The 23295-nt window shown below is 42.7% G+C and overlaps 1 protein-coding gene across 3 annotated transcripts; it reads left to right on the plus strand.

Annotated features, from left to right (window-relative positions):
- Positions 1-582: 582 nt before the first annotated feature.
- trappc11 (trafficking protein particle complex subunit 11) lies at positions 583-22271 on the plus strand. 3 transcript variants are annotated; one of them, XM_083981004.1, is made up of 30 exons: positions 583-895; positions 2086-2311; positions 3095-3264; positions 3565-3635; positions 3719-3833; positions 3940-4039; positions 4171-4244; positions 5756-5852; positions 6170-6303; positions 6827-6968; positions 9478-9571; positions 9678-9757; positions 10273-10351; positions 10672-10726; positions 11117-11262; positions 13016-13077; positions 13236-13368; positions 13493-13623; positions 13710-13835; positions 14886-15079; positions 15169-15317; positions 16111-16232; positions 16593-16712; positions 16935-17000; positions 17183-17342; positions 17432-17543; positions 18782-18873; positions 19012-19145; positions 21681-21848; positions 21939-22271. In XM_083981004.1, exons 2-30 carry the CDS (start codon positions 2105-2107, stop codon positions 21981-21983), a joined length of 3378 nt encoding a protein of 1125 aa, XP_083837130.1. In that variant the 5' UTR covers positions 583-895; positions 2086-2104; the 3' UTR covers positions 21984-22271. The 3 variants fall into 3 exon arrangements, with proteins under 3 accessions (XP_083837130.1, XP_083837131.1, XP_083837132.1); XM_083981005.1 differs by lacking the exon at positions 583-895 and adding an exon at positions 1303-1381; XM_083981006.1 differs by lacking the exon at positions 583-895 and adding an exon at positions 1793-1854.
- Positions 22272-23295: the final 1024 nt, after the last annotated feature.

A 23295-nucleotide genomic window follows, 5' to 3' on the forward strand; every position in this document is an offset into this window, starting at 1 on the left:
GCCTTTCTTCATTTGATCAACACCTACCAACTATTTCTTATTGTAGAGTCATAAACATCTGGAATTTTCACAGAAAATACAAGACACCAACTGAGGTATTAATGCCAACTAAGCTTTATTTTAAAACCAGGTGCTCCTCTCACCCCTCTAGGTTACCGGTTTGTTGAGCTACAGCTCTAAGCTCCATATGCAGAGATCCCCTTGGCTCTGTGGGTAGCCTAATAATGTGATATTTTCAAACAATCGTGCTAGATTAACATGTCTTCACTCTGGTAATAAAAATATTTTTTTTCTTATCCTCAACACTTCCTAGCTCTCAGACAGTTACACAACAAAATAAGCTGAATATAAGGTCATATCAGGTGATTTTGTTGTAGGCCTTACTACATCATTGATTAATGTGCAATAAAGTGCATGTATTTTTAAGATGATCATTATCATCATAATATCACAAGTAGCCTATTGATTCTTTTTCATAATTTACCTTATTTGTTAAAATTTACTGATGCGGTCAAGTGGCCGTTTAATTTTGAAAAGCCGAACCGGAAGTGTTAAAATTAAGTTCTGACCAGGTAGCTAACCAGCTAGCCCGGCTGTTGTTGCTTCAACAGCTGTTGAATTATTTGTGTTTTTCTGGATGTGTCGAGGTTGACACATTGGTGTCTAGCTGTCAGGTGGTAACTAGAGTTGGAGCCTAGCTCAAACGAAGGCAGGCAGCTTCAAACTAAAACTGTACTGACGTTTATCTGCTTGTTCAATTCGTAACCTCGCCCACCAGCTAACGCTAACAGCTAGCCTTATGAGACAAGCCTTCGCTCTGCCTGCTATCCGTCAAGACCAGTTTGGGAGCTCGAACTAGCACAGTTACCAGTTCACCTAAAGTAATGCAGCTGAGGTATGTTAGTGTCTTATCTATTAATCCGTTTTTACAGTTAATGTAACTGTGTTGCGGCTTTAATGGCAATGCTAACAGTATGCAGCAATGCTAGTAGCCAGTAGTAGTTATCTTACTTCCGCTTTCGTCTAAATGGTTTCGCTATTTATGTCTTTACACAGCTAAGTTAGAGAAAATATTAATTATCTCCCGCTTATGGGATGCATGGCAGTTTGTTGTATTGACAAAAACAAAAACGTATCTGTGCAAAGGCATATGAAAAAATCTCCACGTAAGTGATAACGTGTTACTTGGGTCAGTACGAGAAACAAGTGTCACTGCTGGCTGCTAATTAGCTCCAGTGCTCAGCTGGTGCTAACCTCAGTCTCGTGACTTGTTTACGTCAGGTCAGCTGCTGTGGAAACAGCAACAGCACAATATCAACATCGGATCTCTAAACGTTGCAGCGATTTCTACAAAGGATTACAGTTTAGCACATTTTACATTGTAAGTGAATCAGGGAGAGTAACAAATGTTGAGAGATTATTTTTGAACCGACTTCTTGAGCTAAACTGCTGCTGTTGTTGGTGTTGTTGTTGTTTTTTACATCGTCGATAATAGACTAATGATCTGCCTTTCCCTAAGGTGCAGATTCATCTCTAATATATGTTTTCAAAATCAAAATAGTTAGTCCGCATTTCTATAAGCAAGTTTTGTAGTTTTGATTGCTTTATCAGGCTACATCCTGACACAATTATCTAGTGATAAGCATGGCTCCAGACTGCCCTTAAATGGAGCCATTTTGCCCCTAAAATTTGAGAGGGTGCAAGTAAATTTTTCATCTACTTGCATATGTGCAACCAGTATATTGTATTTTTTTAGACAATGGTGAAATGTGGAATGGGCAACTCAAAGAATCTGGAATTTGTCATTACAGGTGGCAGGAAAATGTGTGTGAGGATCATGAATAAAAAGAAAATGTAAATATGATTGTACATTTTCTGCTTGCGCCCCTAACATTTTAAGTTAGGGGGCCACTGTGCTCCTAGTGAATGAAGTTAGTCTGGAGCCCTGATAGGATATTTAAAGGGGTTCTGCTCTAAACCCAGTGAGACAACACATGACTTGACTTTCACACATGCAGGAAATGTGTTACTCATTTGATCCCGTTGCCTCTGTCCTGACTGATGATGTTGCTCTCTCTTGTGCAGGGGTGTCCGTTGTTGAACCATGATGGCAGGTTCCCAGTGGGAACTTCCCCCGGAGCTATGTTGCCGGCCAATGGCCTTTGTGGCTCTAACCGGTCTGGATGTGGTGTACAACGCTGTCCACCGAGCCATCTGGGATGCCTTCTGTGCTAACCGTCGAGCAGATAGAGTACCCATCTCTTTCAAAGTGCTCCCAGGAGACCATGAGTACCCCAAGTGTCGCACTAAGGTGAGTGGAGGATAGAGAGAGTGCATCAGATATTCAGTGTAATACCCCATCAAATCTTAGTATGTAATTGGAACAACAACAAAAACACTGTGACGTTAGTCTTAGTACAGACAGTATGCACAGTACAAAAAGCAATAAGGATAGTAAATAATGTTGGCTTTTATGATCATACCAATTTATTATTTATAAGGTCAAAAGCACTTAAATGCATGGACTTGGTAGACCAGAAAACAGCGTTAGTCATGTACAAATCCAGAAATAACCTGCTTCCTTTCAACATACAGTCCATGTTCAGAGAGAGAGAGGGGGGTTACTACTTATAAAAAGATAGATGTATGTATGTTTGTAGCTATGTATGTGAATGTATAATAGACCTATTCATGTATGTGTGTGTAGGTGTATATGAGATACATATGTACGTAGGTGTGTATATGCTTCTTGGTTTGATTGATATGTAAGAAAAGGGGGGGCTATATATAAGCTGAGGCTTCTGCCCCTACCCTTTGGTTGTGACCAGAGTTTATACTCTTGGAATGACCAATAAAAAAATTCATGCATTCATTATGTCAGTGATACAGTCAAAGGTCAAAGGTCTCTTTATTGTCATACAACACATGTTAAAAACATAGGATGAACGAAATTGCGACGCCCTGGTCCTGTGCCAGCCCACTAAGATAAATCAAAATAAATAGAAGTACATTAAATAAAAACTGTCTATAATAAATGATGTCTTTTTCCTGAGTGTTTGGTAACAGATGTGTCCTCTGTGTGTCTGTCTCCCAGCGAACGTCCTATGAGTGGTACATCCCCAAAGGCATTCTGAAAACAGGCTGGATGAACAAACATCTGAACCTGGTACCTGCTCTGGTGGTTCTCTTCTATGAACTGGACTGGGACGACCCGCAGTGGAAGGAGAAACAGTCTGAATGTGCCACTAAAGTAGAGATAGTCAGGTGGGTTTTGAGTGAGAGAGCCAATAACTTTGCAGCACACTTCACAGTTTCTATGCCCTGGGAAACCTTGTCCATTTCCACTCAGTAACTTTAAATAAATGACAGGTCATGTTGCTTTGATGGAAGACTACGGTGTGTTTTCAAACCTTGTTCCAGTCTTCATGGAGTTTGTACTGAAAGCTTTCCTGAGAGCCATCATACCTGGAATAAACAGACTGGGTTATATACACCCGATGCTCTTCTATAAGAAAGACAACCACAGTGACTTTTATCTGCAGTTGTGTATTTGTTTGTCTTCAGGACCAGTCTTCAGGGCAGAAACACCAAGGTGGCTGTGGTTCTAATCCAGAAGAAAACTCCCCTGCCTCCAGGTAAAGCCTTAAACTAGACTGCACGTTTGCTGCGTCTGCTCCTGGGTTCTTTGCCATGCTAAACCATCAGTGCTCTTCCACAGGAGAGGATCTGGTTGCTTCAGAGAGAGCATCAGCCCTTTGCAATGCTTGTGATCTGTCTGGCAAGAGTCTGTTTGTACTGCCTCACACTGACCACCTGGTGGGCTACATTATAAGGTAGTATTCAACGAACTAATTACAACATGGTTCCCAATGGGGCAGTAAGACGGGGATATAGGCATGGTACTCCACTGGTTCCACTGAGACGTCTGTTGTCCTCCAGGTTGGAGAATGCCTTCTACGAACACGCTCAGACATACTACTACACCGAGATCCGTCGCGTCAAGTCGCACAAGGAGTTCCTTAACAAGACAACACATCAGGTAGGTAGTGTGCAATACAGCTACAAATTCTGACTAAACCTATGCTAATCAATGCAGCATAACCACATTGTACAAATAATCTAAGCATGAAAAACCACTGTGACATGTCGGATTCCTCTCTGTGTTCCCAGCTGCTGTTCGTCAGGCACCAGTTTAAAATCGCTTTCTTCAGTGAGCTGAAACAGGACACACAGAATGCTCTCAAGTGAGTGAGGCCACATTCAGGAGTTCTTTCTGCTGACACTTTGCTCTCATCTCCTCCTTGTAGGACCATAGACAGTAGTAGTTTTCAGCCAGCTTTCAGAAAAGGTTGGGGTAAATGAAAACCATGAAGCAGTGAGACAGTGAATAGAGGATTAGAAAATCTTTACAAATGTGGCGTGCCATACCTTACCAGTGTTTCCCCCAGAAAATGTGTTAGTTAAGGTGGTGTCTGTGCTGTTGGCGGGGCGGGGGGGGGGGGGGGGGCGCGTGAGCGGATCGATCGATCGCCCGGGGGGGGGGCGCCGTATTAAAGTTTCGCCACGCGCGCTGCTGTTATGCATGCGTGCTTCTCTGTGGTGTGTATGTGTGTGAGAAGATGCGGAGATGAATGAAGGCGCTCGTCCGACGGGGGGGGGGGGGGGCGCGGCGGCGGGGAATATCGCTACATTTTAATTTTTTTAAGACGTTAGTTTAGGTGGCAGCTCTTTGTTGTTAAGGCGGCCGCCTTAACAGGAAAGCGCTGCGGGAAACCCTGCTTACCGTACCGTACCACCGCTGCACTAGTGGAAAAGCGGCATTAGTTAGAGATGGGAATCAAGAAGCAGTTCCAGTTGAGTCTCATTCAATCCATCAACATTATTTTTCATTTTTGCTTATCAGTTACCTTATGTAAGCCTTCCACTTTGTTTCCCATGCCTCGCAGAACAGTACCATTATAACAATAACATACTCCACAAAGTGATCATAGTGACAGGAGACGGTCGGAAGTGGTCCAAATGATAGTGTAGTTTCACACAAAATGACACTATCAGTGCAATTTGCAATGTCTGTGGCTCTACGATGGAAACGGCGGCTGCTCGCCAATCTGTTACAAACTGCTCCATTCACTGAAGGAGGATGAGCGGCTCCGTGAGGAGCAGTTACTCACTGTAACTCACTCAACTGAGTGAAATTTTAGCAGTGGCGCTGGCAATATATCAGACCACCTGAATGGCTGTAGAAGAAACACTGTCAGTCCATCATTACATTACACTGCAGCATCCATTCCAGTTAGTGACAGAGTCAGAGAGACAGACCAGTGCCCAGTGGGGGAGGGCAAAGAGAAACCAAATAACCAGAATAAAATTAGCGTTGTAGACATTGAAAACCTGTATAGGCCTAATTCTTTCTACACAGAAAACCCACAGGAATCAATAAAGAATTGCATCGATACTAAAACACATAATTTCTATACTGTTCTACTGAATTTTGGTTGCAAATACATTTTCATTATGTCAGATTTTTTGCCATGATCAATCCCCAACAGTGTATGAAACAAGCTGCACTGAAAACTGATTTATTCCTGTTATTAACAGGGCTTTTTATTTATTCATTTTCTAGACAAAATGCAACTGATGTTTTCTTCTACCATAACTTATCACATTGTCAAAGTGTTAGAGAGGTAGACATAATAATAATAATAAACCAGTTGTTAAGTATGAGCTTACACTGTGGGTGTGTTTATTTCCACAGGTATTACAGAACTGCATACAGTCTTGTCCATGAGCTTCGAGCCCATGAGACCAACATGTTGGAGATTAAAACTATGGCTGGATTCATCAACTATAAGGTATGTTTCCGGACTCACTGGGTGTGACAGTACAATACTGGCTTATATACTTAAGCAAATGTTTTAAAAGGGTTTGTCTACCTTGATCACTGATTTAATTCTCCACCTTTAAATACACAAAGTATCCCTTAATGTTATGGAGCGAACATGTGCATTCTGGGTAGTGGATCCTCCAGCAGTAACCTCTACATGTCCCTTCAGTGATGTCTGTCCAGACTTTGTACTGAGAGGCTGAATGAACCACAGTTCTTATTTGTCACTGAGAATAAACAACAACTATCCTTTTGTCTTTCTCTCTCTTTTTTCTGTCTCTTCAGATCTGTCGTCTGTGTTTCCAGCACAACACTCCCTTGGATGCTATAGCTCAGTTCAGGAAGCACATTGACCTGTGTAAAAAGAAGATAGGCAGTGCTGAGCTGGCTTTTGAGCATGCTGCATGGATGTCTAAACAGTAAGATACACAGACAGTCATCTCTCTATATAGATCTGTGCACATATTTCTTTTGCACAAACCAATTTCTGTCTTGTTGACAGTGAGCACAGGTCATGTTCTAAACCACTAGATTACTATTAGTTTCCTCTGTACTGTTTGGATGAATTAAAGAGGATGAAAAACCCACTGAGCCCTTTACTAGGGACAGCTGTACACCTGCTTATTTGTGCAAATATCCAGTCAGTCTGTTGGCATGGAGTGACCACTCTACAACTGTGCACTGCTGAGTGTCAGAGTGAAGAACACATCCAACCTTAAAGGGATAGTTCACCCAAAATTGAAATTTCACTCATTATCTACTCATCCTCATGTGGACTAAGGGCTGGGAGAAGTTTCAGAGTCCTCCGTGGCTTCTCTGAGTTACAGGGGGTCTCGGCGTAGCAGTGCATGTCCATATAACGGTTGCAAATGGATACCAACTGTCTTCGTAACAAAAAGACACACTCCTCACTCATGTCCCCCCTGTCTCCTCCTCTGTCAGGTTCCAGTCTTTTGGGGAGTTGTTTGATGAAGCCATCAAACTGGGTCTGACAGCCATCCAGACCCAGAACCCGGGTTTCTACTACCAGCAGGCAGCCTGTTACAGCCAGGAGAGGAAGCAGATGGCTCAGCAGCTCTGTCAGGTGAGGCCACTGATGCTGCCTAATTCTGCTTAGTACCCAGGGGGCAGAGCAAAAAAACAGACACGGAGCGTTGTAAAAGGTTTGACAGCAGAAATGATATCTAGGAACTTCAAGGATTAAAACCTGGGTGGACAACCTGGTCAACTAGCTGCTGGAAAGCTACAGGGGACAAAACCCCTTTCTTGGGTAGTTTTGCTGGCGAAATTATGTAAATGCAAATATTTAGGTACTACAATGGCATAAATAGTCATACAACTATAACATTTGGCAGAGAGTATCTTGACACATAGGAGGAGGCAGGAAAAAAAGATTCTGGGGTTTGTTGCAACTCAATTTTAAGATATCACCCTCAACATCCCAAAAAAGACAAAAAAAAGTACTGTTCGCCTGACAAATTCTCATGAAAATTATTATTTTTCAGCACTTTATGGAGAATATCTATGTCTAACATGTACAGCGGGGAAAATAAGTATTGAACACGTCACCATTTTTCTCAGAAAACATATTTCTAATAGAGCTATTGACATGAAATTTTCACCAGATGTCGGCATCAACCCAAGTAATGCACACATACAAAGAAATCCGAACATTAATGTCCATGAATTAAGTTATGTGTAATAAAGTGAAATGGCACAGGGAATAAGTATTGAACACATGAAGAGAAGGAGGGGAAAAAAGGTATGGAAAGCCAAGAAAGCAGCTGGAGTTTGTCAGTATTTAGAATGTAATCATGTCTCCTATCAGTGCAAAGTAATATCTGCTGGTTTAGTCCTGATTGATGCCTTTTAAAAAGGTTTCTCACCACCAAGGTGTCAGACAATAAGTATTGCATGGTGGGCAATGGCAAAGAGCTGTCTAAGAGCTGTCTAAAGACCTACACAACCTTACTATTGCAAAACAGGAGTCAAAACAATAATCAGAAGGGTTCCCAAACAGTCCAGGACACTGGTGGAGAGCTTCAGAAAGACCTGGGATCAGCAGGTACAGTTGTTTCATAGAAAACAATAAGTAATGCACTCAACCGCCATGGCCTCCATGCACACACACCATGCAAGACATAGAGGCCATGGCGGTTGAGTGCATTACTTATTGTTTTCTATGAAACAACTGTACCTGCTGATTCCAGGTCTTTCTGAAGCTCTCCACCAGTGGTCCTGGACTGTTAGGGAACCCTTCTGATTATTGTTTTGACTCTTCTGTCTGAAATCTTTGGTTGCGTAGGTCTTTAGACAGCTCTTAGACAGCTCTTTGCCATTGCCCACCATGCAATACTTATTGTCTGACACCTTGGTGGTGAGAAACCTTTTTAAAAGGCATCAATCAGGACTAAACCAGCAGATATTACTTTGCACTGATAGGAGACATGATTACATTCTAAATACTGACAAACTCCAGCTGCTTTCTTGGCTTTCCATACCTTTTTTCCCCTCCTTTTCTTCATGTGTTCAATACTTATTCCCTGTGCCATTTCACTTTATTACACATAACCTAATTTATGGACATTAATGTTCGGATTTCTTTGTATGTGTGCATTACTTGGGTTGATGCCAACATCTGGTGAAAATTTCATGTCAATAGCTCTATTAGAAATATGTTTTCTGAGAAAAATGGTGACGTGTTCAATACTTATTTTCCCCGCTGTATATAGAAAATGTCCTTAATTCATAAGCTTCCATTTGAGTCCAAGATAGCCTTTCTATCTCAAAAGCCCCACTTGCTGTGGCCAACGGTCTTCTCTATCTATCTGTTCACTTTGGGGAGACCAGAAATAGAATGGTTTCTGATCATGCCAGTTAACATGTAGTTTTTCAAAATAGGTGTTGCATTGTTTGGAGACAGCCTGTAGCTTTCCAGTAGCTAGTAGAAAGGCTATCTTGGACTCAAATGGAAGCTTATGAATTAAGGAAGTTTTCTATATACATGTTAGGCATAGATATTCTCCATAAAGTGCTGGAAAATAATAATTTTCATGAGAATTTGTCAGGCGAACAGTACTTTTTTTGTCTTTTTTGGGATGTTGAGGGTGATATCTTAAAATAGAGTTGCAACAAACCCCAGAATCTTTTTTTCATGCCTCCCCCTATGTGTCAAGATACTCTCTGCCAAATTCTATAGTTGTATGACTATTTATGCCATTGTAGTACCTAAATATTTGCATTTACATAATTTCGCCAGCAAAATGACCAAAGAAAGGGGTTTTGGCCCCTGTAGCTTTCCAGCAGCTAGTTGACCGGGTTGTCCACCCAGGTTTTAATCCTTGAAGTTCCTAGATATCATTTCTGCTGTCAAACCTTTTACAACGCTCCGTGTCTGTTTTCCAAAAAACTGTGATTTTGCCCCCTGGGTATAGTATTTACCTCATGTTAGACGGTAACTCTAAAAAAGAAAATCATCACCAGACTCATTATTTACAATACATACGTTTATTTACCACTTTAAGACTGACATGGAGGACAGATACTTTTTTAAAACACAAACTGAATGACCAGCCAATGATCTCTGGTTCTAGACTGGAGCGGGCTACCCCTCCCCTGACCCACTGGACACCCAGAGTGGAGGACTGGACTTCTATGGGCAGAGGTCGTGGAGACAAGGACACCAGAGTAGGAGAAGCATAAATTCTGTCTAGTGAAGGAGGAGCGGTTCTTAGCATCATGAGCACCATGAGACCACAATGTCTGGGTAAGACGTTTGCTCTTTGTGCTTCAGGTATTGATCCTCCAGATGCAGAGAAGGAGAAGACTGGGATTCTGTCCTTGCAGATTAAAGAGAGAGATGTCCCTCATTCTGTAAGTTCACACACCCAATAAACACACAGCTGTGGCCTGAGCAGAGCTCATTTTTTCATTGTTCCACTGCTTAAAGGCAGAAGTCACCAAAACTATTACAACTAACATGTGTACCATTTAAAAATATGTTAATTGGTGATGCCAAAATCAAAGGCTTTGCTGCTGGTACCAATGGTGATAATAGATGCTACTATCTTCCACATTGAGAGAGTGTGTACAACTGTGTTCATTCTGACAGGAAAGATTGATCAGTGAGGTGATGTGTTTTTCTCCTGTGAAATGGTTTAAACAATGTTCCAAGCACCAGATGGAAAAAAAAGTAGCAAATGACGGAGAAAAAGGAGCTGTTGCTTCGGTTCGACCAACGTAATATCGTTCCATTCATTCATCTCCACATAGTGCTCTTTCGCCGTTATTGATGTTCACAGACACAGCCGAGCAAACCTGTGGGAAACACTGGTGTGGCTTCTGCTACTGTAATGTATTAAAACATGATGGTCTTTCTGCTCCTACAGGAACTGATAATAGCACTGCTCAGTAATGCTGTGGCCCAGTTTAAGAAGTACAAGTGTCCCCGGATGAAGAGTCACCTCAGTGAGTATCGCTGTGCTCTCCTCATCTCTGCAGAGCCTTTAATGCTTCCAGTTCAGCTCATCTACAACAAAGAGAGGGATGATGAGATGTATTTTTTGGCATCCCAGCAGTGAATGCTGTGGGATCCCTATTGTTCTATTCTTTCTTGTTATGCAGCAAAAACTACAGGAGGAAAAACTCACAAAAATGAGTAGAAATGGGATTGACCACAGAGGTGGTAGTGGCCAGTTCATTATGCACAGACTTTGTGGTCATCTAGATAGTTAAATAATATGATGGATCTGTGTTGTGTTGTTTGACCCTCACACTCTTGGTTTCAGTGGTGCAGATGGGAGAGGAGTACTACCACGCTAAAGACTACACCAAAGCTCTGAAGTAAGAAAAACACTCTTCTCAACTTTGTGGACATGTTTAGAGGAACACCAGTGTCATAATCTCTGACTACAATTACTGCTAACTCTGGTTAATTAACTACAAGCTCTTTAATAACACAGTCTGTTTAGTAGTAGTTTAATTAAAAAAATCAAACTTTAACAAAATCATAGATTCATTACAGCGGAATATTTCAAGCCTTTTTTGTTTTAATTTTGATGATTGTATGTTTATATATCTTTTGAAAATCTAAGATCCACTATCTAAGAATATGTGAATATATTTTGAGTTTGATTAAATTACCGTCTTTCTAAATTGCATCCTTACTGTATAAATACCAGATATTTCTTTGTTGTGCAAAGTAGTGAAACTTTTTTTTGTGTATGACATAAGGCTGCTGGACTATGTGATGTGTGACTATCGAACAGAGCGTTGGTGGGGACTCCTGACAGCCATACTGACCACAGCTCTGCGCTGTGCTTATCTCATGGCCAGTGTTAAAGACTACATTATATACTGCATGGAGCTCCTAGGCAGAGGTAAGCAACAAGGCTACATTCAAACACTTGAGCCATCGCTGAACCCTACCTGTCATCCACCTGCTTTTTGTCCACCTCTGCAATATTCTCAGTTGGTTTACCTTGAAATGCTCATTGACTTACATGACCTTATACCACCTAGTGTGACCTTATGTCCCAGGTCTGATAACAACAGAAAATAATTGTTTTGTTTATTGTGAAAAATATTCATTTTTTGATAGGCTTAATTTTTCGAATTTCAAAACTGGACAGCTCCACAAATGAAATTCAAGAAGTCAAAAGCCATGCACAACAGCGGTTAGGGTTAACCTAAAACTCTTTTGCCAAATCTAATCTGTCTAATTTCAGAATAATAGTATGATTTTGTGGCTGTTGTCCTGTATGCTACACAGACCTATAATACCTACACAGACGTTGAAGTGACTGTGCTGCTAGAACACATCATCACATGATTTGTTATCTCAGTCTCAGACACAACTGGAGAATCAGAATGGATAGCTGGTTAGTAAATTCAAATCCAAATTTATTTAGCACCATATCATGCAGAAGCAGTTCAGAATGCTTTACATAGAGATAGGACAACATATTAAATGTATTTTTATTAGTAATGGGAAGAGTCTAGGACACTAGATGAATCAACAAGGGATTTCTCCTCTGTTGGACAAAAACAACTGAGCTTCTGCTGCTTCTTTTCAGTCTTGAATGTTCTGTTGTCATCATTAAAATAAAATAATACTCGGAGCCTGGTTCGGCCTCTGTATGGGAATGGATGTGGACCATGAGTGAGATAATGTTGAGAGCCACTGATGCACACCTTTAAATTGTTAACTGGAGGAACCATGGCTGCTGCTGCTGTAGATCTGCTGGAGAATGACTCATCACATGAAGTCCTGTTCTAACCCTGTTAAAGGGATAATTCACCCAAAATTCAAATTTCACTCATTATCTACTCACCCTCGTGTGGACTAAGGGCTGGGAGAAGTTTCAGAGTCCTCCGTGGCTGAGTTACAGGGGGTCTCGGTGCATGTCCATATGACGGTTGCGAACGGAGCTCACTTTTCTTCGTCCAAAAAGACACACCAAAAAACATCCAAATACCTCCATAGTGCTCGTCTGTAATGTCCCTCTTGTATTGAAGCCCCAACATGAGAAATTGTTCCGAAAAAAATTAAATAAGTCCATGTTTTAAGCTTGTTTGTAGCGGAAGCTCCCAGCACTGCTCTTCCTGGTCTGTCCAAATCTTGCGCGATTTGCATTGACACCCAGTTTACGGCTCCGCAAATCGCACGAGATTCCGACAGAGCAACACTGGGAGCTTCCACTACAAACAAGCTTAAAATATAGACTTATTAAAAAAATTTCGGAACAATTTCTCATGTTGGGGCTTCAATACAAGAGGGACATTACAGACGAGCAGTATGGAGGTATTTGGATGTTTTTTGGTGTGTCTTTTTGGATGAAGAAAAGTGAGCTCCGTTCGCAACCGTCATATGGACATACAGTGCTGCACGGAGCCCCACTGTAACTCAGAGAAGGCACGGAGGACTCTAAAACTTTTCCCAGCCCTTAGTCAACATGAGGGTGAGTAGATAATGAGAAATTTGAATTTTGGGTGAACTATCCCTTTAAATACAATTAGCATGTATCACGTGTCCTCCAAGTATTTGACAATTGACTATATTACAGCTTTCCTGTCCATTAGCCATCACTGGGAAACAGCTCAATGTAATGATATCTTTATGTTGTCTTCTAGCTTCAACACTGAAGGAGGATCAGAAGGGGAGGATTGAGAAGAATCTCATCAAAGTCCTGATGGTGAGAAGATAAAACATATGTTCAGTTGGTCATAAAATACATGAGGTTAATTAAAACAAATCTAGGCAACACAACACAGCCGAGATGAGGCTGAATCTGCAGATGTTGTATATGTTTGTTGTCTCCTGTTGTGAAATGTGTCTCCTCTCCTCTGTCAGAACGAGGTTCCCGACCCTGAGCCCGACTGTGATCTGGCTTCCGTCACTGCAGCCAGGTCTCTGTGGAACGACCGCATGTCTTTAGCCGGATCAAACGAGTTCACCATAGAAGTACAGGACTACATCCCTTTCAGTGAGTATTCACATACTCACTCAAAGAAACAAACTGTTCACATTCTTGTGTAAATTTCACAGCTGTGTATCAAGTTTGGAAAAGATAACTAGGGTGTCTCTTTCCTGTCTCCCTCCGCCTCCAGTCCAGTGTAAGGCCAAGTTCTGCGGTCCCAGTTTCCATGTCGACCAGCCCATCCAGCTCCAAGTCTTCCTCCGAGCTGACTGTCCTCACCCTGTGTCTCTGAACAAGCTGTCCATCAGCCTCAGTAACCAGGTACACACACACACCAGCCGTTACACACCCAGACCCTGGAGCTGGAACTGGTAACAAAATGATCATGTGTCTGTGTGTGTGTGTAGGAGTACAACCAGTGGTGTGTGGTGGAGTCATCGGCGCAGGAGAGCATGACCTTGTTGCCAGGGGTAACCAAATGCTACAACTTTAGCTTCGTAGCAAAGACTGAAGACGTTGGCAAGAAGATTGAGGTAGGTGTGTGTGTGTGTGTGTTTGAGAGAGAGAGAGAGAGAGAGAGAGAGAGAGAGAGAGAGAGAGAGAGAGAGAGAGAGAGAGAGAGAGAGAGAGAGAGAGAGAGAGAGAGAGAGAGAGAGAGAGAGAGAGAGAGAGAGAGAGAGAGAGAGAGAGAGAGAGAGAGAGAGAGAGAGAGAGAGAGAGAGAGAGAGAGAGAGAATACTCTCCAGCACAAAAACACACATTGGCAATGTACAGGCTCTCTGACCATCAACTAGAGGTGGAAAAAGGTCGGCATAAAAAAGAATGGAAGCCCAGAGAACTAAGAACATGTAAACACTGTTCTTCAGGAGAAACAGAAACTGAGGCCCATTTTCTCCTCTCCTGCCCTCTGTACCAAAGTGAGAGAGAGGTGTTCATACAAAAGATAACTGCAGCAGATCCATCATACCAGGGGAAAACAGGTGATGATCTGTTAAAAGTATTTCTGGGAGAAGATCCACAATTTACTAAATTAGCTGCACAATATGTAACATTCTGCCACGATACTAGAAAAGTACACGAATGCTGATCAGAACCATTATTGATGTCATTTAATATTGTTGTTTTTTATTATCATTTGTTACTGTCATCATTTAAGAACAATATGTGTATGTTTTATATATAACAACTTGCAACAGTCTAATGATGCCCAATCTTACCACACACACACACACACACACACACACACACACACACACACACACACACACACACACACACACACACACACACACATATTATATATATATATTTTAAGTTTCATGTCATTTAGACTGTGTATAAGAGAGAGAGAGAACTTGATCAGCACACACGAGCATGCTCACACACACGCATAGGGTAAATCATTTTATGTATATTTTTTATTTATTTGTATATTGTTGTATATATTTGGTTTCATGAGTTGTATTGTGTCATTGATTCCTAATGCTTTGGCAACATAGTTCTTTTAACTGTCATGCCAATAAAGCACATTTAGAGAGAGAAAGAGAGCGAGAGCTCATTTCTCCCTGTGTGTGTGTGTCCAGATGACAGGTATTGAGTTGATGCTGGGCCGGGACAATGGCCGCTGTGTATTTCTAAGCTGGAGAGGGGCGGGTGGAGATGCAGCCTCTACCCATGAGGCCTTGCAGGCCAGCAGGTCCTCACGCCGCTGGGGCCGAGGCATGGAGACGCAGCCAGATCTGGACTGGGACAGCCTGATCATGCAGCACAGCACCATGTGAGGCCTGGTCCCAGTTCCGCTTACACCATCACTGCCCTGCTGTCACCAGTGTGAGATGTTCATGTGTTTGTCTTTTGTATGTTTAGGATCATCTCCAGAGTCCCAAAGATCTCCGTTCAGCTGAGTCACCAGCCTCCTGCCCTCAACAATGAGATGTACTGGATCAACCTCACTGTCCAATCACATGAGGAGAGTGTGGCCAAAGACGTCAAACTGACAGCTGGCCTCAAACCAGGTACACTGATATAAGCACAACTACTGTGACAGCATCACACTCATGGTGCTGTAGGAAGGAACATCAGTGTTACCCAAAAAATGTCAGATCTTTAAGGCCCCCACATAGTTTGGCGGAGCATCCACAGACGTCCACGTGGACTCAAAGCGGACGTCCACTCAAAGCTCAATTTTTATGACCGCACGGACTCCGTTTACGAGTACCCTCTTCATCCGTGAATGACTCCATGACAGAAAGCACACAAGGATTGTGGGAAATATAGGAAACTGGCATGAGAAATGTAGGAAATTGGTACACGGTGATACGCCTGACTATGAAACATCAAACAAGCGTGAACACTGGACAGTACCGCTCACAGTATGCCAGACTATGTGGGGGCCTTTACTCATCTCAAAGATAATCTTCCACACAGCTTTGATGAAGATGTAAGTGACAGTGACAGTGACAGTGACGTGGCACCCATCAGATTTATTACATAGTGAGTCTGTGAATGGAAAATGTTTGAATGTTTTAGAAAAAACAAATTCACTCTGGTTTCTTTGGCCACATTTGAACATTCTTTTCATCTGTCGTTTACAGATATAAACTGTATAAGTCTTCATATCTCACTTCATACTTACCAAATAATGAGGTTTATCAGATTGAACTAATACTTTCAGGGCATTAGCAGCATTAACAGTGTTTAACATAACTACTGTATATAATATAGGCTCTTAGTGTCGTGGTTCCAGATGTAGGGCATGACATCAGTGACAGTATGTGATTTAATGTTGGTCTTGGTTGGTGTGTTCAGGCCAGGATGCTAATCTCAGCCAGACCACACACGTGACACTGGACGGCTCAATGGTGTGTGATGACAGTGCACCTGCTCTACTGCCCGACGTCCTGCTGGGAGACCTGAAACCAGGCCAGAAGGTGCACACACATTCATTCATTGTTCTGACACTTGTATACAACCAGGGGCAGACTGGCCAACAGGAGTACCGGGAGTTTTCCCGGTGGGTCGGCCCGGTACAGCATGGTGCTGCAAGTGACGTGCTGATGTCACGCCGGCGTTAGCGTGTTTACATTTTTCTGCCGTCTATGAGTGAGAGGAGTGACTAATTAATGCTAGTGAAAAGTATTCATTCTTGGTCAGACAGCGCTCAGTAGCATTAGCCAACATTAACAGTCGGCTCCTGTGTACAACGCAGCATTTCATGCACTCTACCTGTATTAATGTGCCCACAGTACAAAGTTGCAACTCATTATTTGTGTGTGTGTGCTTGTGTCTAGCTGGAGAAAAGTGTGTATGTGAAGTGTGTGTCGACTGGGCCGAGGGTGTTCCTGTTCCACGTGGCCTACAGCATCGACACCACCGTGGAAGGACGGCAGATTGTCTGCAAATGTCACAAGGTAGAGACATTTGTTTGTGTTTGCCATAACTCACAAAGTCATACCCATGGTAACATAGAACAACAGAGATTTATTGAATCCAACAGGCCAATAGCTGACCTGTGTGTGACATCATGCTCCGTAAACACTCTAGTGTTGATTCAGTGGGACTGTGACTCCTGCAGCTTGTTTGGTTGGCAGCACTTCTCTCACCTGCTCCTCTCTTGCTCTGTTCTCTTCCAGGATGAGACTGCTGCAATAGAGACAGTTGTCCCATTTGAGGTGTCGGTCAAGTTTGTGTCCACCAAGGTGAGTTGTTGTAGCAGTGACTACCAGCTACAGTATGTCAGCATTTGTTCAGCTTTGTCCCTCAGAAGGAATGGACGGGACAAAGCAGGGGAATGTGGAAAATGTTCAGATTGTTGGTGTTGGTGTGTGCCAGTGGAACACAGTGAGTTTAACATAGTTTCTGGGTATGTGTGTGATTCCAGTTTGAGCCACTGGACCGAGTAGCAGTGGACATTCCCTTCCTGTTGATGACGGACATCTTCTCCTCGTCTCCCTGGCCTCTGGTGTTGGCCTCCTCCTCTCTGCAGCTCCTCACCATGACCAGCAACAACACAGCACAGCTGCAGTCCCAGCTACAGGAAGGTACACAGCACTTTGACTTCATCACACAAAACCTTTTACTGTCATACTGGTACCATGACTACAACAACTGTGTGTGTGTGTGTGTTCAGTGGTTTTGCAGACAGGGGAATGTGCCAGTGAGTGTTTCTGTCTGCGATGTCCACCACTGACCAACAGCAACACCACAGTGGCTACAGGACAGTACTTGATATCATGGAGGAGGTATGTACACACACACACACACACACACACACACACAGAAAAGAAAAACTGTACAGTGCTGTTGAATGTTTTGTTTCAATTCAATCAAAAAAAAAGAAAAGACAGAAAAGTAGGTATAAAAAATAAAAAATAAAAATACATAAAAATCAGCATCACCCTGATATGTTAAAGACAAAGACAAGTTGTGTGCAACAACTTCTCCCCATTGCTGCTTTTAAAGCAGAAGTAAGCGATCTGGTCGTTTTGGCTAATGCTGCGTTCCAGGCAGGCTTTTGAAACCGTAAGTTACAGCTTCAAGTCACAACTTACGACTTTGTAGCGTTCCAGGCAACCCACTCGTGTTTTTCTGACCTGTTGCACCTGTTTTACCTGTGAAAGTCACTATAATGGCCACTCGTAACTTCCGACCCGTGAACTCGTACCAGATGGAACTGGTACGACTTCACAGGTCGGAAAAACACGAGTTACCTTGAACGCATCATAACTTCTTGTCAGCCGATGGAGTTAGCAGCCCCCGCCCTCGTCATGGATCTATTGGTCCTCGTCCCTACGTCACCACATTCACGCGCATCCCTTGGCTGCACACACAGCCCATCATGCCGTTCTATCTCATTGGATAAAACTTGTAGGATACAAGAAAAGTTTTCTCCTCGGCTCAGAGCAGAGCAGAGTGACTGACAGACCCGTGTTTCGGTCCAAACACTCTATAGAAGTGATTGCCGTCGGAAGATAGAACTATTTAAGACTTATATTAACACAAAAATATTGCTTACTTCTGCTTTAAGCCTCTTGACATAAACACAGACACCAGAAACATCTCCAAAGCAACTGGCATCTAACCTAAATGAACTGTATAAACCAAAGTTTCTTGTTTTTTTTTTTATAATAGTTGTCAGTTGTCAAGTGCAAGTTTTTTTCCGTCTAGTATTAATGAATGGTGTTATAACACTCCTAATGCACTTGTTTTATTTAGTATTTCTTTTTTTACTTTTATAACACAAGATGGTTTTTAGTTTTACGGTAACACCCCTACAAACTAGTCATTATATTTTATTGACGGGGTGACAGCCACATCTCTATTTGTTCTGTATTTTACTAAAGCAAATTGATCGTACTCCAAAAGTCAAACAGTTGAATATACATTTGAAGCCAGTAGAGGTCATCAGATTGACCTGCGTCTTGTGTTCAGTAGTTGATTAAACCAAAGTCTTCTTGTCTCCTTGGATTGGTGTTGCCAGGAAGCCGTCCAGTGCCGACAGTCCTCTCATCCAGACCACAGTCACTCTACCTCATGTCATCCTGGAGCCTGTTCCCCTCTACATCCACGCTGGTCAGTATCTTCACATCACACATCTAAAGGCCCTCATGCTTCTTACAGGGCTTTTTGGACACATTTAGAATATTCAGTGTTTCTATACATTTCACCTTTACCAGTCAGTTGTTTTGTGTGTGATGATCTCTGCTGTAGATTTGCCATCATTTGGTCGGGTCAGAGAGTCTCTTCCAGTCCGTTACCACATAGAGAACAGGACAGCTCTGGTGCAGGAGGTGGAGATGGCTGTTGAACCTTCTGATGCCTTCATGTTCTCTGGACTCAAACAGGTACAGCTGTGCTTTCTTTAAAGTGGCAGTAGACGATAGAAGAGCAAAGACTTTAAAGGGATAGTTCAACATTTTGGCAAATTGGCCCATTGCCATAATTGCTATAGTCATAGCAGTAGGTTCGTTACCTTTAATTGTAGGTGTAAGCTATTTTTAGTACAGCGGAGCGCAGCAGCAGGCTGCTCAGAGCTACGCTATGGAGGCTAAGGGAATTTCTTGGTTTCCCTCATCAAACTCATCAAATACAAAATCCCAAAACTCCACAGCGCTTTTGTAGACAAGTTGTGAGCTGCACAACCACCACGCTATGAGATAATGACGGAACGATACGAAACGGAGCCGTTTTCGAGGTAAATTCATACAAAACCGCTGATGCGCGTTGCGTTCAGGGACAGTTTTTCAGCAAGCAGTCTCCGTATTTACCCTGTATTTAACTCGAAAACGGCTCCGTTTCGTATCGTTCTGTCATTATCTCATAGCGTGGTGGTTGTGCAGGTCACAACTTGTCTACAAAAGCGCTGTGGAGTTTTGGGATGTTGAATTTGATGAGTTTAATGAGGGAAACCAAGAAATTCCATTAGCCTCCATAGCGTAGCTCTGAGCAGCCAGCTGCTGCGCTCCGCCGTACTGAAAATAGCTTACACCTACAAATAAAGGTAATGAACCTACTGCTATGACTATAGCGATTATGGCAATGGGCCAATTTGCCAAAATGTTGAACTATCCCTTTAATTATACACAATTTCACCTCATCCTTTTGGAAATGAGAACATCATCAGGGAGATTAGAAATTCATCATGAATACAATAATTACAATATTACAATTTGGACATCACGCAAGCCTTATGCTGCACTCACATGGAATCAGACAGATGGCCACAGCCCCGCCCACTTCCCATTATAGCACACCTGATTTTCAGCAATAGCCCCGCCCACTTTCTGTTAAGCCCCACCCACTTCCCCCCATTATAGCAAACCCATTTTAGCAGTAGCCCTGCCCACTTTCCGTTATAACCCCGCCCAGTTCCGGGTATAGAGTGCCGAAGCGGAAGCAGGAAGTAACGGCCCCATGGGTCCTCAACTCGGAAAAAGTCTCCATGTAAATGAACGTGAGTCAAAGTTTTTTTCGTGATCCGATTGAATTGTGTCATGAGAAAAAAATATGTCCTCTACCTGTTTAAAACATCATGTTTCATTCCGAGAAATCAGCAGTTTATCGAAGAATGTATTTTGTGTGACGACCGCTCTGCGACTACAAATCTGGTGTCCCACAAAAAATATGTCACCAACTGACACGGGGAAGGGCGGCATTTGGTGTGTGACGTCACCTACGCCACCTGTAGTCTTTCTGGTTACGGATTCTTCTGAATTTTATTCTACAATAGTTTTACAACCAACTGCTGATTTCTCGGCATGAAACGTGATGTTTTAAACAGGTAGAGATCATATTTTTTTCTCATGGCACAATTGACCCTTCGCCAACTCCTCCCACAAACGGCTATTGTCCAATCCTACGTTAGCAACCGTATAGGCCTGGCAAGCTTTCCGCAGTGAGTCATTACGTTTGCTTCTGTGGACACATTTTGAGACTAGGACAAAAAATATTTGTTTGTAGAGAAGGATGTTGTTGCTGCTGTTGCTACTGCGGCGGCAGCAGCAGCAATATAGAGATGTTCAGATACGAGCGGACTTTTTTTTCGACTTGAGCAAGTGTAAATACGGGGATAACCATATGTTCACCTCCGAAATGACAGCTGTACTTTTAGGGCTTTTACCTGGGCTTTCAGGCGAGGGATCCTCCAGGCAGGGACTGCTTTCACTGACTGATACAGCGGTGGGAGAAAAAAAACAGCAGCCAAAGCTGTATGTGGTTCACAATCGCCCAAAAACTTGCAGTTTGACAACGTTTCATGACCAGTGAGATGACCTAAGTCTTCGTGGGTTGATAGATGGTAAAATTACTGGTCCTTACTGCTGCTCTGTACATTGTCCAGTCGTGTCGTTGAACAGATGTTTTATCCTCCTGCGCGAGTCACGTCACTGAAAACTCTGAATGATCTTTGTGACTTCTTCTCTCTATTATCTCAGAACAGTTTATCCAGAAATTTGCTGATATTTCCTTTGAAATCGATACCAAATATTGCCAGGAGCATGGCTGGGAGTGAAAGCTTGCCCGGCGTAGCAACAGTAACCAAGGGGGCGGGGCTTACGCAAAGGGTCAATTCAATCGGATCACGAAATAAAACTTTGACTCCCGTTCATTTACATGGAGACTTTTTCCAAGTTGAGGACCCATGGGGCCGTGACTTCCTGCTTCCGCTTCGGCACTCACAGCCCACTTTCTGTTACAACTCCTCCCACTTTCCCGTTTTGACCTGCCCACTTTTAGGTGTATCCACGCCCACTTTCCATGACAGTCCCATTATAGATTTTACGGCGAACAACAAAAAACAAAGTGAATATTGCGACTGCTGCTGCTATTTTGTGATGTGGCTTTACTGAATGCTGCTCTCTGATTGATCCATCGCTGCACAGGTGCGTCTCCGTATCCTCCCCGGCTCAGAGCAGCAGATGCTGTATAACTACTACCCTCTGATGGCCGGTTACCAAACACTGCCCCAGCTCAACATCAGCCTGCCCCGCTGCCCGGCCTCTAACACACACACACTAAGACGCTTCCTGCCACAACGCATCTTTGTCAAGGTAACACACACACACACACACAGAAAGGCATCCACAGCTCTGCTGTGGCGTGAGGGGGTCAGACTGAAGTTTGTGTTTGTTTCTCTTCAGCCTCAGGGTCGACAGCCGGACGACGCGTCAATCGCTGCAGCTTGACAAGAACACAGACTGTGGATATGAGAAAGCAGCGTTGTGTAACTTGTTCTAGTTGTACGATTCCTTACAGATGACAATATTAACATTATTTGTTTTACATTGTTCTGGAAACCATTTGTGGACCATCATCTGTTTGTAGTGTTTCTGTTCAGAGTGAATGATGTGAGCAGGAGGCACTGAGGTTCATGTAACAACACAAATCTTGTGTGAACTGAATGGACATGTGGGTAGAGTGTAATACATTAAAAACGGATGTGATGAAGGGTGAATTAAAGTGAAGTGACAGATTGTCTGTGATTTATTGACACTAAACACAGATGTTTCAGTGGAAAGATGGCGTCACACAAATAGAATCTACTCGCTACTGTACAAATCCAAACAATGGAGGTTACAGTAGCAATCACAAAGTGACAACATGATGAAGAGAGAGCAGCGACACACAACAACAAGCATGTAACTTCACATATGCAGTGGTGCAGTTAATTTGCTGGGCAGGAGTCTATGTTTTTAATGTTTGTAATAATCAGAAAGACATGACAAGTTCAGAGGTTGTTGTGAAAAATAAAATAAAAAAGTAACTTAAAAAACAACAAAAACAGAAAGAGGACGTCTAAAAGTGTGTGTGTGTGTACAAATTCATGAGCTGCTCATGGTCGGAGCAGCGAGAGGCTAGTGTCACTGAGTGAGTGAGGATGTGTGTCTTCCCTCCAGTTGTGTTTACATATTCATTGTTAAAAGAAAACAAAATGCATACACACTCCCAAGCACAGACCAAGTAGAGCAGACACCATCAGGCTGGCCAAGACCAAGACTTTGTCTTTAATACAGCAAGTGTGACACCTGAATTCATCCATTATTGCTACTGGTCAGCACAGGTGTCACTCCGTAACCATGGTAACACAGGTCTTAGGTCAGTCAGGCTTCATTTTTGTTAAACTTGGTAAGACTGGACCAACATTATAGAACAGTCTCAGGAGCCTATGGACTGGATCAAAATTATCCAGATTTTGAAATCCCTTTTTGCTATCCAGGATCACCTGGTAATCCTTCTTACTTTTATCCAGGTTGGATTGGACCAGTCTGATCCAGACAAGATTACCAAATCCAGTTTATGAGACACTGAAGGCTACTAGGTCTGTAAACAGCAGGTAGAACAGCAGCATTATTGTTTATTTTACCAGTTTGAATTTTATTTCAAGCACATTTTGTTCCTGAAAACCACCTTGAATCCACTGACTGCTGGGATCAGATCATTTTTTTGGATCAAAGTTATCTTTGATCCTACCAAAAAGTTTTGAACAACACAAACAGA

Source organism: Trachurus trachurus, assembly GCF_905171665.1.
Source record: "Trachurus trachurus genome assembly, chromosome: 10".
NCBI classification, from domain to species: domain Eukaryota; kingdom Metazoa; phylum Chordata; class Actinopteri; order Carangiformes; family Carangidae; genus Trachurus; species Trachurus trachurus.

Excerpts from the sequence above, each read along its gene's own strand:
- trappc11 (XM_083981004.1), top strand. The coding sequence starts at position 2,105 with ATGATGGCAGGTTCCCAGTGGGAACTTCCCCCGGAGCTATGTTGCCGG. Across the intron at positions 9,758-10,272 it reads AGAGAGATGTCCCTCATTCT|GAACTGATAATAGCACTGCT; the intron begins GTAAGTTCACAC and ends CTGCTCCTACAG. Across the intron at positions 10,352-10,671 it reads CCGGATGAAGAGTCACCTCA|TGGTGCAGATGGGAGAGGAG; the intron begins GTGAGTATCGCT and ends TCTTGGTTTCAG.